The sequence below is a fragment of the Brienomyrus brachyistius genome, chromosome 5 (genome assembly GCF_023856365.1).
Source record: "Brienomyrus brachyistius isolate T26 chromosome 5, BBRACH_0.4, whole genome shotgun sequence".
NCBI classification, from domain to species: Eukaryota; Metazoa; Chordata; class Actinopteri; order Osteoglossiformes; family Mormyridae; genus Brienomyrus; species Brienomyrus brachyistius.
This window is the reverse complement of record NC_064537.1, coordinates 25995853-26016126: the sequence shown is the minus strand read 5'-3', so window position 1 is coordinate 26016126 and position 20274 is coordinate 25995853. Positions and strand designations below refer to the sequence as shown.

Genomic DNA, 20274 nt, shown 5'->3' with positions numbered 1-20274 from the left:
GCAAACATTAAACATTTTATAATATAGTGCTTATAAGAGGTTTGTATATATAGTATTCTTGACTTACAGCTATATAAATCTGAAGTAAAATGGGATTTCTAATGGTAAGTGGAGGTGGCAGTGAGTCTTGGGAGTTATAATGGTTTCTTTCCTTCTAGCTGGTCCCTGGTTATACCGGTTATACAAATGAGCTTTTTTCTTACGGCCTGCAACGCAGACTAGATACATCTAGTTTTAAATTGTGTTTTGTTCCTATATAATTAAAACTGTAATTTAATATGTTAACAATTCAATATATATAACAGAAAATGGTCCATTTTATGAACCCATCAACTCAGAAAATTCTTTAATCAATTTTCAAACTATCTTCTACGTGTAACAAAATAACAAAACAAGAGTAAGATGTCTGAGACAGAAATTACTTTAATTAGATCAGTTTCAATTAAAATTGAGCTGTGGGTAATTGAAGGGGTTTAGAAACTGATTAGTGATTCGAAAATGCTTGCCTAATGTATGCCAATTCCTTCTAAAACAGATAAAACCAATAAACAGTGTAAACAGTCCACGATTATAGCATTCTCTTACGGATTACATTAAAATTAGCAATTAATGGACATCTTTACACAGAACAACCTACATAGTTGCAAGATCAACTGGAATAAATGCATGGAACATAAAGATGAGTGAGTTTCAATGGTATTTAAGTTGTCATGGTTGGTCTTGCGTAGTTCTGCATAAAATGCTGTCAACACATATTTAAGTCACACAGTCTACCTTGGCTTCAACATTTCCATTGGTGCTGGACTGTAACATGTGAGAATTTGAAGATCACCATCTTATCTTTTGTCCAGGTATTATCTGCTTAAGGGCTCTGGTATGAGGTCCATAAAAAGAAACAGGGTGTGTATGACTGTCTCTGCTCTCAGAAATACGCTTAACCGGTTCCCTCTTCCATTGTCTGTTATACATGCTATGCGCTCTTTTGTTTCTGGGAGTAAACCAAGGACACAGATTTTCACTGTTGCTGGACCTCATCAAATACTGCAAGAATGTAATAAGTACAGCTTTGATTATAGCTGTTTTGAAAAGGTCCTGTGTTTAGATTGATTGAATGGGTGTACAAAGGCTTGAATTACCTTTTATCTGCACATTATTTGCTCACAAATGCAGTGGCCATTAGACTGTGATGAAATGATCTATGACAAAAATCTATTTTGGTTTCTTCCTGCAAAGAACTACACAAGGTCTGGAATGACCTGTCTCTTTCAGAGATGGGATAGGAGTTGCAATCTTCCTTTGCAAGGTGCATTTATGATAGTACAAAAAAATACATTTTTCAAAAATCCATAAAAAAATTCTCGAATTCGAGGTTACATTTTAGTGTTGCCATCATACTTTGGATATCTGTAATCCCATATGTATGTATATGAAAACACACACTGAGCTGCACCTACCTAGTACCAGGTAGAACTTCATCTTTTCTCCTGAAGAGCCTGTAATTGTACATTCACAGATGCCTTACTGCACACAAGTGTTATTCTAAGCTGTTAATTTTGCACTTACCGAGTTTGGCTGTTCTTCTCTGAGCTCTCTCTTTAACTTTCTAATTAATCACTCTTGACGATATAGTATGTGAAAATGGCTGGAGAGATGTTGGAATCGCCATGTGGGACATCAACAATCATACCACTGTGAGGAACAGCATCTCTCACTTTATTTTGAAACTTTCGGCAGACAACCAGTAAAGGGGCAAGCAGATGTGTGTCATAACTGGAGAAGATAGCAAGCAGGGATCAAACTTAAAGTCGGCTCGCAGAGTCAGGGTCACGTTGTCCAAGGAGTCATGGTCTCCGGCGTGGTCTGTCCGGGGATGCAGACCTCACACATGGGGAGGAAATGAAGGGGAGGTTTGAGGTAGGGAATGGGGCAGGAGAAGCAGGGAAATTGGGCAGGGCAAGCAGGGTGGATTGGAGCGGGACAAAGACACAGGTAAGTACACTCAGTAAGTCTCCTTTACACTCGACAAAACCTTGCACTGACTCGAGGATCAGGCAGAGTTTAAATCTGGCAGAGTTATTAGTGATAGCTGCATGTCCGCATTTTCACGGGGGAGGTGTGACAATCCCATTGAAAGAGTGTGAATGATGCATGCCGCCCATTGTCAGACAGCAACTGAACTGCTTGAACTTGTATGCATTCTTTGCATATTGAGCAGTGTTTGTGTTAACAAGCATGGGGATCTAATACAATGGCCACTACACACACACAAAGCCCAAAGCATAATGCTTCCACCTCCGTGTTTGACAGTAGGGATGGTCTTCCTGGGGTTATAGTCATCATTCTTTTTCCCGAATAATTATTTCCCTCACTGTAACTTCTATGGAACTGAAGTCCAGACAGGGGCCAAAGCAGGTAATTTGTCTGATAAGTTTTTCATCAGATATTTCTTTCATAACTTCGGTTTCCCCCCACAGTCCAAAAACATGCTGAGGCTAACTGGACTTGCTAAATTGCCCATAGGTGTGCCTGTGTGAGTGAATGGTGTGTGAGTGTGCCCTGTGATGGGCTGGCCCCCCATCCTGTGTTGTTCTCTGCCTCATGCCCATTGCTTCCGGGATAGGCTCCGGACCCACCGCGACCCAGTAGGATAAGCGGTTTGGAAAATGGATGGATGGATTTCTTTCATATTTTTAAGGTGCGTTTTCTTACTGAAGTATGAAGGCCTACCTGACTATCCATAATTTTAATGGAATAAAATGCATTAGAAAGATGCGATGGTATTCATCTTGGTTTAGGAGTATGTGTCCTTATTAAGTAACTTTTTTTGCTTATGTAAATTAGGCAAAAGAAATAAAAAAATAATAATAAATAAATAATCCTAAGAATATTTTCTAGCAAACAATGTCACATTATTTTAAAAATGTATATTAATTAAATTGCAAGTTTCAGTGCTTTGAAAGTGTAATGAAAGAGTTTGGGGACCAAGTGTGGAACAATAACTAGTGATTCACATGGAAAAACAACCAATCCAAACCTTAATCAAACAATCAGGGTCAAAGCAAGTTCAGAAACTGATCCAAGAGATTTGTGAGCACAAAGCACTTCTAGCAAAGGTCAGAAAAGCAGGCAAGTGATCAAAATCAAGTAACGTGCAGACAAAAGCACAGCAAGTCAACAGCTGAGAAAAGAACAAATTCAGTATCTCATGAAAGGGTTTCATTCAGAGAATGTCCTCAGGTTAACCAAAGAATGAGAAACAGGCTTGTCTAGGATTCAGGTGAAGTGGAATATGGGCAGGTGGGCGTCACTTCAGAATTACTGAAAAAAAAATCACAGTAAAATAAAGCTCATTTAGGATTTTTAGTAATAGAATTGATCTAGGATAAAAAAAGTTTTACAAGGTACTTCATATGAATAAAATATATAACAGTATCAGATAAATCTCTAGTTTCCTTTGTTGCACATGGCAATTTTAAGAACATAGGCTTGTCAATGTGGTCCTAGATCCAATATGTATCCAATACACAGCCATGCGACATGAATGTCTGATTGGAATTCAAGCATTTTTTTTGCCTATATGAGTAACGACAAAAACATATCAATGTGTGCATGTAAAACTGTCACAGAGGACAGATGCAAACACATTACATTGAGATATGAGTCACTTGTAATTATGAGTGTGAACCATCAAGACAGGCAAATCTGATCTTTTTCTTCAAAAAAGTTGCTTTAGTTACACAGTCAATCTAATTCACTACAGACACATGAATGGACAGAACATCAGTGGACAGAGTACTTCTATTTAAAAATAATAAGACTAGATCTTTATTGTCACTGTAGAGAGTAGCAGTGGATCCTATTGTACATTGGTGTGAGGTGTGACTAGATATAACCTAATTTTACTGTGATACTACTGAACAAATAACACGGAGTTCTGACAGCAAGTACTTATAATACAAATGGATGTGCTATATATTGTTGATTAAATATTAGGTGAGAGACAGCTAACAGTTGGCATGTAACTGTTTTGGTAACTGTCCAATCAAAGTCAATTTATTTCAGGTACCAATGAAATTCAGGATATCTCATGGCTACTGATCCACTGCAGGCTCGCTCACCTAGGCACTCAGTTAAAGTGCAAACGGGTCTCTCTGTCTGTTGATGGACAACTGCCGCACTGCAGTTATTCTGTCACTGCAGTGATTACGGAGCGACCCAACAAATAGGATAATGTTGTGGTACAAAATACACAGACAGAGGAGTCGGGCCAAACAGGTTTATTACGAAAAAGGAAGGACAGAGGAAGTCGACAGACAGAGGAAGTCGAAAGCTGTAACCAGGTCGATACCAAGAGCCGTCCAATCCTTTCGCCGAATGCCAGGTCGTAATCCAAGAGACGGGTCGTGAATCCAAAAGCCAGAGGTGGATAAGCCAGGAGATCCGTTCCGAAAACACCGACGAACAACACCTTGGAACACACGGGGAACTTCACAGGAAGGGTGGAAGGCTCGGGGAGGGCAAGGAAGACCGACCATAATTGTGGGAGAAACAAAGATGTAAAGCGCTCAGTATATGCATAGCAAATAATACCTCACTCCGACTGACTGCTGGTGCGAGGCTTAAATACCGTTCCTGCCAATTATCCTCTGCTGTCTGTGCAGTGTTCACGAGGTGGGCGTGACAGATAAGCGCAATAAAGTCTTTAAGCTTCTTAATGGAAACAAACAAGAAAGGCTTTAAGTGTATGAGGTTGTATAGGGGTTTTCTGTGATTGCTTGTCATGTTTTAATGTTGTGTTTTGTCCTGTTTTGGGGAAACATGTAACCAAAAATTTAAATAAATTCAAGTTAGTGACCTCCTACCACTAATGTATGAGATAATGATGCCTGTTAGGACCAATATTTCGTCAGTTTATGAAACATCTCAGCATGCCTCCTACAGCTGCTCTACGAATGTCGGTCCTAGAATATCCACATACATTCAGTATTGATCAAAGCAAGATGCATATTGTGGTGGGTGGCTAGTTTCAATCCCCATCGTGCTCTTTTGGGTAGGTGTAACAGTTGGGGGTCTTCATATCAACACTCTACACCTCTGTCTATTTATAATTAGCATTGACATAAACACAGTATATACATCCTGCGAGTTTTCCTGTATGTCTTTACTTCCCAGAGGCGACATGGTATCCAGGTCAACATTTTGCACGACCTCGTACTTCTAGATTCCGGTTGGTGCATTTTTTATAGTGCTGAATGATGCATATCTGGCCGACCAAGAGCTGAAGGACCAAACATGCAGCTCTGTGCTGATTGAGAGAAGAACAACATGATGGACTTCTTCTCTTCAGTTTTTGCTTTGGGAAATAATTCTGCCTGCAATATCTAGGCACAAAGATAGTGACCTCATTCTCAGTGTAGCTCTTATTTCAGTTTCCTGTATCATGATTTTATGTACAAATTCATTCATTAGGCAGTAGGACTTCCACTGAGGTCTTAGTGGAATAAAAAAATAATAAACAAATCATAAAATCAATGTCAACTCAAGTTAGGTGCAAAGTCACTCTTGTTAACCAGTCTTATTACCACATATAATCCCTCTTAAAGTAATCCAATCAAACACTGCTGCTTCTAATTACTAACAAGCCCAGGGAAATAAACTATTGGTTCTAGGGAAAGATACTGGTAACAATCATTATAATGACACAATAAAAGAAAAGAATCTTATTATCCCTGGTCATCACTCTTTGTGTGTGTCGTTTTGGAATACTTCCAGTGTAACCATAGAAACTGGCATTGTTAGTTGCAAAAAGGTCACGACAAAGGACAGTAGACAAAAAATCAAAATGTGCAATTAATAATAGTAACGCTATGGTATTATTGTATAACAACACAAATAGATATTAAATCCACATTGTGCTACTTTTACCCATTTGAATTCCCAGAAAAATGAAACACTGTAAAGGGCTTAAATATAGAGGATTTTGTGTATTCTGGTTGATTCTGTGCTTGTGTGTCCAAGTGCCACTATTCTAAAGCCATAAGACTGACATCATAGACTTGCCAATAGAAATGGCACAAGAGCTAAGAGGTAACCAGCAGCATCTAACAGGCAGATACCTTAATGAAACTGGTTTTCTTGTATCATTCATGGTGAAGTGACTGCTCACAGCTTGCAACTTTACTGGCTTCTGTTGTCTGAAAATCACAATTATTTTGGAAATCTGACATATTCCCAAATTCTCTATTTTAGAACAAATGCAACAATTTTTTGACAGATACCACAAAAACACAACTTCTTAATGCCACTGTCCAGATAACTATATTAAAATTAGAGCTCTTATTTGTTCTGTTACTGGACTAAATGAACCTGAAGAAAGCTGAGTATGTTTACTAAATCCAACATTTTCTGGAACATAAAATAGATTTCAAACAGATAAGCCGCCATCTGTGAAGTCTTGTGATTTTCGGTATAAGCAGACTGAAATCTCACACCACACTCCTCCTGTAGTTTGGTGCTGGCCAGGACCCATGGGAGCCCTGAGTTAGCACTCTGAGAACCAGATAATTGTCATACAGAAAGAAGCACCCAAAAGTTATCCCGGCTAGCTACAGATATTATGCTAATTGAGAGGCAATATAACAATAAAAAAGACGTAAGATCACAAGGACAGTTAACGTTTAGATGGTTATAGAACACACTGCAATTTCCTGATCTTTTGTTTGCTTTAGGGAGGAGGATTGTCTTATTGGGTGCTTACATGTTTTCAAGTGAGTATATTGTTCCCATGCTTTCTTCCTATTACTTTATAGTCCATCATTGGTTTTTGAAAATAAATTACCCATTACACCATTCAGCACTGTGATCCACAGCCTCGCCTACATTTTGAACTCTTGTCTAGAACGCCCTACACTCCCAACAAAGACACGATGAATGTCTTTATTAAGGGATGTTGTAATACAGTGGTTTCTTGCAGAAGTCATGCTTCATTTTTAACAAATTTGCAAAGTTGCTCGCATGGATGAGTGACATGTATACAATTGTCAAATCCTGCCATGCACCATTCCTATATTCACTGATTACTGTAATCCTGGTGCAAAGGCTATGAATCTCAGCAAGAATGTTATTCAGTATCACAGCTCCTGGAACTACCAGTAGGAATGTCAAGCTCATACCAACACACAGCTGAAATTCCTGTAACACAAACAACCATAGCAACATAAAAAACATGGAACAGTCTTGAAGCCTGGCTGTTATTTTTACATGTTACAAGTTTTCAACAAAAGTTTGCATAAATGACTACACTCATGTAGTCAACCAAATCATTAATGTAAAATAAATGTAAAATTGTCATACACACACTGGCACAGAGCTGGGAAGCAGGGACAGGAGTCTAGGGAGTTGGGTGAACAAGAGGTTTATTCAGGGTAAGACACACTCGGGAGCATGGAACAGGCAGAATCGTTAATGACGTTAATGACCGAATCCAGAAAACGTTCATAGAAAGGCACTTAAATACATTGGACTAATTAAATACAACTAGAAACAGCTGATAAGAAGATTCCACATGAGGTAAATGAGGGGGCGTGGCACAAAGGAGGATCGGAACGAATTAATACTTAATTTAGCAGTACCTGTGTTGTGTTAACATGTAACTTGACGTAATTTGTTGCTGGCTTGTAGGGGATCAAATAACTACTGTAATGCATTATAGTTGAATGTTTTAAGTAAAGAGTTACGCACTTTACAAATAGGGCCGGCATGGTGGTACAGGGGGCAGCATGGTAGTGCAGTGGTTAGCACTGTTGCCTTACACCTCTGGGACCTGGGTTCGAGTCTCCGCCTGGGTCACATGTGTGTGGAGTTTGCATGTTCTCCCCATGTCGTCGTGGGGTTTCCTCCGGGTACTCCGGTTTCCCCCCACAGTCCAAAGACATGCTGAGGCTAATTGGACTTGCTAAATTGTCCGTAGGAGTGCATGTGTGTGTGAATGGTGTGTGAGTGTGCCCTGTGATGGACTGGCCCACCATCCTGGGTTGTTCCCTGCCTCATGCCCATTGCTTCCAGGATAGGCTCTGCACCCCCCGCGACCCAGTAGGATAAGCGGTTTGGAAAATGGATTGATGGGTGGATGGGGCACAAATAATGTAGTAGTACCCATTTACTTAATAATAATACTTAATTACTGATCCCCATGGGGAAATTGTCATGACCTGCTCGTCCAGTCCTCTTGTGTTCCACGCAGGGACGGATTATGGGTTGTGTGGCCCCTGGGCAAAACGTTCGCGAGGCCCCCCCCCACCACCACCACCAGCACCACCACCACAACCACATCAATTCAAGGGCCCTTGGCAGCCAAACGCCCTCCCTATAGGGTCAGGGGCCCTTGTAGGCAGAGGATCAAAGAATGTAGGCCCTCTAAAATAGACAAACGAAAATACATTGTTGATAAGCGTTGCAAATTGTTTTGGGCTAGGGGCCCCACGGGCCCCCTGCACCCCAAGGGCCCCTGGGCAGCGGCCCCGCTGGCCCGGTCCGTAATCCGTCCCTGGTGCCACGCCCCCTTCTTACCTCATGTGGAATCCGTCTTACCCCTGTCCGGTCATTGATGTTTGTGCTTGCGTGGTTTTTGTAATTTCTAAATAAATTCCCGTTTACCCAAATTCACTATGTCTGTGCTGCTTTCCCAGACGTAATCCATGACAGAATTACCAGATTAAGGAAGAAGACGTCTTCCCTCAGTGAGGCGGAATATATCGACCTCGCGGATGCGGTAACGTACAGGCTGTGTCAGGCCGAGGTTCGGAAGGACCCCACAGCTAGAATCTTCGCTTGCCGGTCAAGGGACATTTTGGAGGGGATGTCCCTATCCGAAGACTCGCACCTTGTAGGGGTGGTGTGCGGAAACTTACGGTGGCTGAGAAGCGGAGTTGATAATGAGGCAGGTGCACGTGGACTGTGGGATTGCTGCATGCCTCACCTTCATGCTCGCCCAAGCTATTCTCTGCCCCCGCAACTTCTGCCCATAAGAAGCAAAGAGACCGTAGGCGGAAGGACACACCGGGTGTCTGGGTGGAGTCCGTCTCTTTTTCCGCTGTTCCCTCTGCCGTGTGTTCGGAGGAACCCCTCCCGATCCTAAAACCAGCGGTGTTCACACTGGAAGCCGCTTCCAGTGCCCCGGAGGGCTTTCTTGCTGCTTTGCTGCCGGCACCAACAATGCACCCCTTCGCGAAGTTGCGCTTGGCTCTTTAAGGGGCCAGGGCAGTTTGGGATGCCATCCCGCGGGTCCCTGGTTTCCTTAAAGGGGCAACGCCTGCTGCCGAGACACAAACCCCAGCTCCAGTCCCCGTGGTTTCTGTGCTGGCGGTCGATGCACCGCCCCCCGCGGTGCCGGCTCCACCTGCGTCTGAAGTGCCAGCTCCACCCACCAGCTGTTCCTGTGCCTGTTGCTGCTTCACCTGTGCCCGACACCCGTCTGCCTGCTGCTGCATCGCCTGCGCTCGTTTGCCTGCTGCGGCATCGCCTGCGCCCAACGTCCACCTGCCTGTTGTGTCTACTCCACCTCCTGTGGTTCCTGATCCTCTGGACGCAGCCCCTGCCCTTATCTCCTAGGAGGTCCCGGACCATCGGGCCGACACTCCACCTCCATCTCCTGGGGGGAGGAGCTTGAATGGGACCCCTCGGGGATATCCCTGTTGACTGCCCTGATGAGCCCCTCTGGTGGGTTGCCCCGATCATTAACCCAGCATGGCAGATTCTGACCTGGTCCTCGACTCTCTGTGTCCAGAAGGGGGAGAGAACACTTACGTAGGGGTCAGGTCCCGCCCGCCCTGCCCCCTGGTTCACCTTCGGTCCCCCTGGCTTTGGCTCTGCGGTTGCCCGCGGGTCCTTTGGCTCCAGCTCGGTGGTCGCCTGTAGTGCTCCCTGCTTTGGCTCGGCGGTCGACTCATTGGTCGACAGCACCTTCACTGGCTGTGGCTGTGCCTTTGCCTGCCACAGCTTTTGCTCCTTTCTCACCTCCTTTGGTGTCCCCTTCGCCTCCCTTCTCGTCCTCTCCGGTGTCCCCTTCTGCTCCCTTCTCGCCTCCTCCGGTGTCCCCTTCGCCTCCCTTCTCGTCCCCTCCGGCTGTCCCTCCATATTTCTCTGTGCCCCCTTTGTTGTCCCCTCTGGCTTCTACCTAGTGGTCGCCTAGGGTCCCTCCTGCTCTGGCCTCGTGGTTGCCTGATGCCCCTGCGGCTCAAGTTTTCCCGGCAAGCCAGATCGCTTTTCGCCGAGGAAAAGGATGTGCTGGTGCGCAAGGTGAAAAGGCATGAGCAAGTCATCTACAGAAGCCACACTGTTCCACTCAAGCCTTTCGAGGTGAAGCAGATGTGGGATGAAGTGAGTGTGTCGTTTTCTGGCACCAATATATCACCTGCGCAGTGCTGAAAGCGGTATAATGATGTCAGAAGACGAAGAAGCTTGCTGCTGAACGAGAGCAGAGGCTGGGAAAGGGGACTTAATTATGCTTTTGTGTTTTTTATTTTAACTTTAGATCTGCAGTTCGCACAATATAAACAAAAGTGCAATCTTTGCTCAAACAAAACATAACCTTTAGTTTTAAGGTGTTTTTAAATGTTCTAATAAAAGGCAATAGGGCTGTTATTTTACTACATCTCAATTTAGATTCCAGGCTATAGACGATTCAATTCATCTTTTTTTTTCACTCTTGTCCTGTCCGGCAGCTATAGCAAGCAGAATCATGATCTGAATGCCCTGCTGTGCCAAACATGTTTGCTTTATCATGAGGGGCTCTATAAACTCTGTATAGGCCCCTCATGTTGATCAATGCTTTTTTGGTTATTTTATTTACTTATTTCATTTTTAGCACATGTAAAATATTGCAGTGGCTGAGATGGCCGAAGAGGAGGGACAGATTAGAAGGAGGGAAATAAAAGGAGTAAGTGAGAAACATAAGTCAAGAGTGATATGAGTAGAGTAGAAAACACAATCTCCATTTGCTGCATCTGTAAAGGAGAGGGAAGGAAAAAAAAGGCAAAAGATCAACAGCGTCTGAAAGAAGTGCAGAAATTGATCAATTCAGGAACTAACAAAAATAAAGAGTGAAGAAAGTAACACAACTATACAAGTATATAAAATCTTTGTGTGTGCTTGGAGGAGTACGTGCAAGTATATGTACATGCATGCTCAATTGTGTAGGGGAGATGGAACATGGAATGTACTAAATAGCAAGGGTGGGATGCCGCAACCACACCCCACAAGAGCCAGAGGTCGGCGGAGACAGGCCCAGGAGGCCCAGGACGTCTGCAGCCCCCGAAGAGCACGGAAAAGCCAGGGGCCCATGTCCCAATCACAGCCGTGCCCCTACTCCAGCCGGGGGAGGAGGGAGGTCCCAGATGCAGCCCCCACAGGCAAAAGGGCATGAGCCCCAGAGAACCAGAGGCAACAGGCAGCCGACCCTGTGAGGGGTGCGGCCGCTCCTGTACGAGCCAAGGCCAGGGCCCCTTAGACCCCAGACCAGCCCCCTGTAGAGAGCCCCACCCATGCCGGAGAGGCTCGAGCCCCCCCCACCCAGGCCACCACCCCAAGGAAAGGGGCCAACAACCATGCCCAGGATGCCAACCGTGCCCATGACGGAGCAGCAAGCCCTGGACCCAGGCCCCCACCATCCACACACACATCCCCACAACATACATAGACACCCATACACAGAGACAAAAAGGCATAAGCCCATCTACTCCGGACTGCCCTCCGATGTACGGGAGAACGGATGCGACTCCCAGCACCAGCCAAGCGACCACCCAAGCGCCCCCCCCCGCCCCCGGCAGGAAGCAGGGGTGTAGGAAGACCCACCCACTCTCCTTCCCCATGCACCTGTGTGAGAGGTAGAGTGTTGGATGCGTGTGGTGATGTATGTGACTGTATGTGGTGTAGGGGGTGAGTATGACTGTTGAGAAACTAAGATGAATTAAAAATTGACGGGGGAAGCGTAGAGGAGCGCTGCTTGTGAACAGCTCTCCTCCACATCACCCCCCCCCATGAAGACCCTCAATGTATATGGTGTGAGTAAAATTGAGGGGTGGCAGCAGCGCAGAGGCGAGTGAGACCACCAGCCTCCCCAAATGGCCCTCCCCAAATGGCCCTCCCCACCGTAGTATGCACGGCTTGTGCCCACCCCGAGATCCTACATGTGTGCGTGGCATGTTGTTGAATGAGGCGGGACAGGGGTTGGGATTCATAAGCCCAGGGGGCAGATTACGCACCCCCTGGCAAAAGAGAGCCAGCTAACCAGCTGGCTCAGTAGGCACCCCAGGCCCCCCACCGCCGTGTGGGAAGGAGTGGACCCGGGGTCCCTGGTGACAACACCCCAGGGCACCGCCAGCGGCAAAAGCCGCCCCCTCCCCCTACCTCGAAGCGCAGCCCACATTTGAACAGCCACTCACTAGACAACAAAAATGTGGCAGACTAGCCCAGGCCCGAGACATGCCACCCCCAACACTGCGCAGGCCGGACGCTCAGACATGGACCGACCCCCCCCTGGCGTCACCCCGGGGGTAGCACAGGCCACCCCGGCGCAATGAGGCACCCACCGAGGAAATGGCCAGGCCCCCGGGCTCCAGAGCCCCAGACCCCATACCCAGGCCTGCACCGAAGAGGCCAACCACCCATCCCTGGGCCAGCCCCCGCCACCACCAGCACTCCAGACCCCAGGCCCCATGACCACCAGTTAGCACCCGCCCAAGCTCCCCCCCACCACCACCAGCCAGGGCAGACACCCAGACATCACAAGATGGCAGCCACAGCCCCCCAGCCCCAAGAAGCCACTAGACGCCCATAGCTTGAGGGCCCAACCCCGCCACCCGCCCGGATCCCGAGGAGATGAGGCCACAGCCGACCACCCCCCCATATAATGGAATTGGTCAGTGCGGACCAGAGAGAATCCAATTCACCTAATTGTTTTTTCGGAAGGGAGCAGACATTTTCTCCAGACTTATGTGATCTAAAAGTAAATTTCTATACTGAGTAATGCATAAATTATTTTTATTATTTTTACGATTCAGCTCTTCTGCCAGCTGATCCCTCCCTGCCCGAACTGCCGGCATTTACTCTTCTGTTGGCATGGGCACCGTTCAGGAGTCCTCTAATGTGTCCTCATTTAAGTCCAACAGACATCCATCGCACGTGACAATGTTATGCAACATACAACATTCCACAGAGAATGCCGTGACCTTCTGAGGGCTGCATTGTAAGGTTCTCCCTGACTTATCTAAATATCTGAAATGCATTTTCAGCAATCCAAATGTCCTTTCAGTTGATGATTATGTGAAAGGACCAGTTGATAATAAAATGTATATAAATGAAAGATAAAATGAAATACCACCAGTGCACTTCGAGCGCGTATCTGTGTCATTCACGAGCGTTGTGCATCTACATTTCAAAAATGTGCCACTTAAATACCATTTAATAACGTGCAATTTGTGCCGAAAATATGTCAGTAGTGCATTGTTCATGTTCACTGAACATGTAACCCAATATTTGTCTGTCTGTTTAACTTTGAACTGTACTTCAGCTGTGACAATACTTTTTCGACACTGAGATTGTCTATTGATTGTGCACCTGTCTTTCAATTCAACTTTAAACTATACCTCTGTCATCTTAGCACATGATGCATCATCCTCCTTGCCATTTGAGAGCATCGGTATGTATGTTGTCCGGATGTGTCATCTGACTGTGTTGTTATTAATGTCGTCCTGATGTGTCGTTTGTCTGTGTTGTTTGTCTTGTAGTCCTGCTGTATTATTCCTCCTGTTGTTTGTGCTGTTCCGCATTTTGTCTTGTTGTAACATTTATAGGTATTCAACAATCCACAAAGGTTATTTTTGTCAAAATCAAGTTAGGATTTCTTTACCTTTTCTAGTCCTAGATAGTCACGTAGGTTACCTGCATTACCTGCACATCTTGTGTATGAAAACGTGCTACACAAATAAACTTTGACTTGAATTAGTCTACTTGAGATGTAAAGGACAGGGAGAATAATAAAGCAGGACGAGATGCAAAACACAGACAAACGAAATCAAGACAACATTCATAACAACACAGTCGGATGACACATCAGCATGACCTGCATAACGACGCAGTCGAAAGAGGAGGAAAATGACACGTTGAAATTACACTCACAGTCAAATGACCCATCAGGATGATATGCAGAACGACATAGTCAAACGACGAGGAGAACGACACATGAAAATGATATGTTGGCATATTTGGTCAACATGCAATGTAACAAACGACACGGAGTACTAAGATGAGAGAAGTACAGTGTAAAGTTGACAGGCAAATGTTTTGTCAATTAAGCAATCGACATAAACAATCTCATTGTCAAAATATATTTATCACAGAGTCGAATAGACACAGAAAAATATTTAGTTTCATAGTGAGCTATTGACATATTTTTGGCATATATGGGAATCCCATATGCATACCGACATCATACATAGGAACGGTATAGTGATCTCATGACTTCGAAAGTCATGTAGTGTGAACATAGCATTACAGACATGAATGCTAGCTAGCATTTCTTCTCTTCCAAACGAGGTTAAGGTAATGGAGCGCAGATCAGCAAAATCCCCATGGTCAATAGTACTTTAGAAAAAGGGTTAGGGCTGCCAACCGCATTTACATTTAGATGAATAAAACAAATCTTTGATATTAAAAAACAATTAAAAAAGAAATCTTTGAAAATAAGAAATACAATTGAAAAGAAATCTTTTTCTATTTTTCTATAAATCTATACATTTATTTGCCAACACCATGATTTTAGTAATTAATAAATACGTTAATGATGCATTATAATACTTTCATAAAGCATTATAAACACGCCTATAGATATTTATAAAAAGGGATAACACATTATTGCCATGTTTATGTCACGCCCTGGATAGCTGCCAACTTGCTCGCTCCCTAATGTGGCTCTAATGCACCACACCTGTTGATCAGTTGTCTTGCCTCTCAATTCAGCTACCCCTCGTTAGTTCAGAATAAGAGTTTCTCCCAGTCCTATGCTCCCCAGTATGGTCACTGATGTCATTCATTTTCTGAACATGACAATTGATGCATTATGGTTGCCTTATGTAGCTCTCATCTACAATGCACTATAGATACCTTTATAATGTAGTACAAAGCACTCTTAATGCTTATACTGACCATTATAATGATTATAAAGGTGGATTATAGATGAGAGCTTCATAAAGGATTCATAATGCATGATACAAGTGGTTATAATGTGTTATGCTTTTTGATAAATATTTATAATATTTATAATGTTTGATAAACATTTATAATGCTTTATGAATGCATTGTTTGTTATGAATGTGTATAAATTACGTGTTACCATTTATTTATCTATTGATTTATTTGATTATGTCATGTTTTTTCCTCCATAGTCCTACTTCATAATAGAGTTTATTGTCATGAGACATTAATGCAAGCACTCAAACATGGCATAATTTCTTGATCAGATACTGTTTCACAACGCTTCAGAGAAAGTACTACCAAAGTATATAGTGACACTAGAAATAAGCAAGATAACGATGCATAGGACCCATTAATACAAAGCAAACTGATAAACAATCTAAATCTCATAATGACAATATTGTATTTTCACAATGGACAATGAAAAGTTGAAAAAAAAATGTAACATTTGTCCATTTCATAATATTTTTATTTGATGTACAAGTTATAACTTAGTTGATAAAGATATAATTTTCCATTAAATAACCACTCCTTTATATGTTCTCAATATGTATAAATTTTTTTTTGTATATAAAAATCATTTTTGAAATCATTTACAACTTTTTCACTATGATTTCACTGAGTATACATGAAATAATTATCTTCTAATCAGTATGTGATCTGATTGTTGGAAAGGTTGCTGTCCAATGTCAGATGAAAGCACCTGTTATACACTGGCTTATTTCTGGCATTTATTCAGTTTTATACAGCCAGATAATCTACATTTTCCAGAGCATTTCAAGTCCTCTGTATATCGATCATTACAATTTTTTAGCTCTGAAACTCATATCTTTCCGAAAAAACAACAAATTGGTTTAAATTTACAAAATGTCCCTTGAGCGACAATTTAAATTTGAAAAACTATACAATAATATAGCTACATTTGCTGTAGCCAATAGTAAACATATAGTCATTGTTATATTCCCCAAATTGTTTAATTCTCTAGATCTCAGGATCATCTTTCCCCGTTACAGGTTGCAGATATTTTTTCCTGTTATGAGTAATGCCAGTAAAGCTCAAAGCATGGGTCCAATTATTTGAAAAGTCAGCCACGTGTTTTTCCACAATCATTGAAATGACAATTACATTACGATTAGTGTGTTTATCACTGTATGAATTATATTATAGTAACAGTGAAGAGAAAAAAAACCATACATTACATTTTATTAGCTATTATGTCATCTCCTTGCATACTCATTGTAGAAGGACAGTCATTCCCAAGACAAATAAAATAGAAAGCAGAATCTGAACTGATTTTGTTTGCACTCCACCTAGAAAGAAAGTAAGATAAAGATGAACTATTCACTTCAGAACAACAATAAACAGGAAGAGAATATCTATGGTCTTATATTCCCTAACATAAAAAAATATAGAACTACTTGCAAAAACGTGAAAACCATACTAATAATATTAAACCAGCCACATTTTATTCCAGATTTCAATGACCTAAATTGTCAGGGTGGCAAAAATCTAATGTAATTTCACTGGCAATGTTTTTTAGTTAGAAAAATAATATAGCATGTTACATAACTGTTTTATCTGGAACCGTCTTACAAACCAAACTGTGTACTATGAATGCTTTTGTAATCAATAAAATTATGTCACAAGTGGACAAGACAACTACAAAGGTAGGATAGTCTCACAAGCATACAGGATACACACACACACACACACACACATATATATATATATATATATATATATATATATATATATATATATATATGGAGTATAATGGCACATGTATTCTTACTGCAAATTTTCGTTATGGGTGTTTCGGTTCTGTACGCGAATGTACCGAACAAATGCAGCAAATACGGAATCCTTGTGTGTTTCCCCCGGGCAACACTCAAAACGGGCCGGATGAAGCAGCGTGATTATACACATGTGCTCCTACGATGTCCTCCTATGTGAAGCTGGAAGTTGTTAATGTGAATACTAGTACAGCACAAGTATTTTTAACAATGCTGCACTATATCGGATATTTATTTTGTTATGCTTTGCATTTTTTGAGACATTATTTGTGTTGCACGGATATGAAACTTTAAGCTGCTAATGTGAATACGGTAAAGATCAGGTACCGTTAATTTTCTTAATATGCACCTTAATGGACATTCATTTAATTTTTATTTACTTAAGAGAATATTTTTATTTACTTTTAAGTACTTTTAATTTTAGTTTTTTATTAGTAGTTTGCAGCAGTATTGAGAAAGACATTCATTGTTCTGTAAAATACTGTTTAAAGCAATAGAAAAATAAAGAGCAATTTAAATTAAACGCGAAAAATGCACCTAACTGTGACTTCAAAACTGAGGTACATACCTAACCGTGATACAGTACACTCTCTCTCTCTCTCTCTCTCTCTCTCTATATATATATATATATATATATATATATATATATATATATACACACACACCTTACTCTCCTATATACCTTACTTTACCTTGCTCTCTCTCTCTCTCTCTCTCTGTATATATATATATATATATATATATATATATATATATATAGAGAGAGAGAGAGAGCAAGGTAACATTTGATGCATTGGAAAAATCCATTCAAGTCTGACGCAATCTAATTGTTTCACTTATTACTGGAATGCAGGATGAATTCTTAATGGATATTGCATAGTTGATTGAATACTGAAATTTACACCTGTCCTGTACTCCCGCAATAACACAATACCAATTAGTAATAAATAGGTCCTTACCCGGTAATGTATTTGGGACTGCTCCTGATACGGTTGACTTTGTAGTTGTTTGTGGTCCAGTTGTAGAAGCAACCTTTCCCCCAGTTAGTCCCAGGCCCAGAGTATTGAGATCTGACTGATATTGCTGTTTGATCCAATCTTGTATGACATTCACATTGTCATATGTTTTCAATTGAGGCAAATTTGAACCCAGTAGGCTTTTCACCTCTTTCACAGTAAGAGCCTGGAAAGTTATAAATCAGATTTAGCAAACTTCCTAAAAAGTAGTACTAAAAAGTAGTCTTACATTAAATACAATTGGTAAATACATAGCTTAGGACCGTTTATGGCCCTACTTTAACAATCAAAAGTGTACAGTCTGAAGCACATGGTGCAGCTTTTTTAAGGTGTGGCCAATCCGCTTTTGCTAGTTTCATGGTGGCAAAATAGCTGCAGCACCAAGCACATGGTCCAGAATGATTGTACTTAGTCTCGTAATTAGTCATAGGCGTGTTTGGGCCATAACATATTGCATGTTTGTGTGCTGCTGCATTCCCTATGTGTTTAACAAGGAGTGTCTGCATGCTGTGCAGCAGCCTATGTAGCCACACACTGCAGGTATGATGTGAATAACGTGCCCTTTAGACAACACTGTGACCAATACTGCGTCCTTCAAATAACTGTGACAAATATTGCACCACAGACTTCAATCGCTTTCCACTGCCTCAAGATAGAAATGCGGCAACAAAGCATCTGACTCTGCCTCATTGTAAGACTGACACACCCATGGGTGTGCAGATGGGTGCAAGTATATTTGTGATTTAAATGACATGAGCACTGGATGGGAAAATAACAGCTGCATCGGGTTCACGCTAGAAAACACGCTTGGGTCATGCTTGGCACCACTTTGCACTGAGTGTAAAATAGCCCTTAATGTTTGTACGTACCAAGATAACTGATTTATCCAAACTTATAAAAGTTGGCAAATCCATGTTAACCGATGATTTAGACAAACTCCTTACGTAATCTATCGATGAACCACCTAAAGTCAGAAAGAAAATAAAATTCTTTACAAATGGTCAAATAGTGTTTATCTGTAAGCTGTCTCATAATATAGAATTTTCATATCAAGTTACTTCATGGATATATATTTTTGAGTAAGCTATTTAATTTCATGCAATAAGATAACCACATATTATTCAAGCCTAAGAGACATCCACACTCACCTAAATATGGTTGTATTTCTTGGTAGGTAGTCAACGATGTGGTATTGTCTCTTGGAGAGGCACCCACAGCTATTGTGAAAATTTCATTCTTCTGTTGAAGTGAACAATTCGATATATCTAAAGGATTGGCATTTCTGGAAGTGTAAAGGGTGAATTATGAGCAGAACACATTCATGGATAAATTGCAGTATAAAGTAATGTTTCTGTCATCAGAAATGGGACTGAATAATACAAGTTCATAGTAATTCCTACCGCAGGCTTATTATGGTGATAGAACTGAGAACATCAATGTCAAGAGAGCACAAGACTGTTCCTCCCATTGAATTCAGTTCAGGAGTCCCCAAGGTGTTACCTTTAGTACTTAAGTATTTTGTAATAATGGCGTTACTCTGAAAAGATTAATGGAGGGTATTAAATGGCATTAAAGAACACAAGTAATAAGAAGCTGTCATAAGAAAACAGTAAAGATCTTAAAGGAGAATTTTTACCTGAAGAGGGTCCCATGCTCCATCAGACGAATTCATCAACGCAGACAGAGTGTCGATCTTTGTGATGTTCCACTTACTGATGTCTTCTAATGAGGCCACACGGGAAATTGATCCCAGCAACTGAACCTGTTCTTCTGGAATGCTTGAAGGATATGCCTGTAAAAGAACCTAACATTATGTTAATGCTGCGAATTAAAGGTGTTTTAAGTTAAATTTATTTAATCATCATCTTTTTAAAAATCTTTTGATAATAGGGTCAATGATAGAAACAATTGGTCATTAGCAAAAATAAAGCTTACTCTACAAATTCCAAAAGACACATTTATGCAGTGTCATAATAAATGAAAACCAACTTCTAAATTAATGACTAAACTAAAGATTGCAATGGCTACATTATATCTGATTCACTAACCTAAGGTTCATTTAACTACCAAAATAATTTTGATGCAGTTTTTGACTTCTTTATACAGGTAATTTTTATAGGTCTTAAATCACTGGTTAAATTCATTGAGCCGTCTGTTTACAATTCCATGAATAATAAACAATTAAAGACACTTCTATTGTATGCTAGGAGTGATAA

The 20274-nt window shown here is 41.7% G+C and overlaps 1 protein-coding gene across 2 annotated transcripts in view; it reads right to left on the bottom strand.

Annotated features, from left to right (window-relative positions):
* Positions 1-14418: 14418 nt before the first annotated feature.
* LOC125742379 (uncharacterized) overlaps positions 14419-20274 on the bottom strand; it is a 29120-nt gene continuing 23264 nt past the window's right edge. For both annotated transcript variants that reach the window (XM_049014319.1, XM_049014320.1), the window contains exons 36-41: positions 19695-19850; positions 19459-19595; positions 19207-19340; positions 18928-19022; positions 18002-18224; positions 14419-16559 (exon numbers count right to left, since the gene is read on the bottom strand). In XM_049014319.1, the coding sequence (XP_048870276.1) occupies positions 16483-16559; positions 18002-18224; positions 18928-19022; positions 19207-19340; positions 19459-19595; positions 19695-19850 (822 nt within the window). In that variant the 3' untranslated portion in view covers positions 14419-16482. The remainder of the gene's footprint in view (positions 16560-18001; positions 18225-18927; positions 19023-19206; positions 19341-19458; positions 19596-19694; positions 19851-20274) is intronic.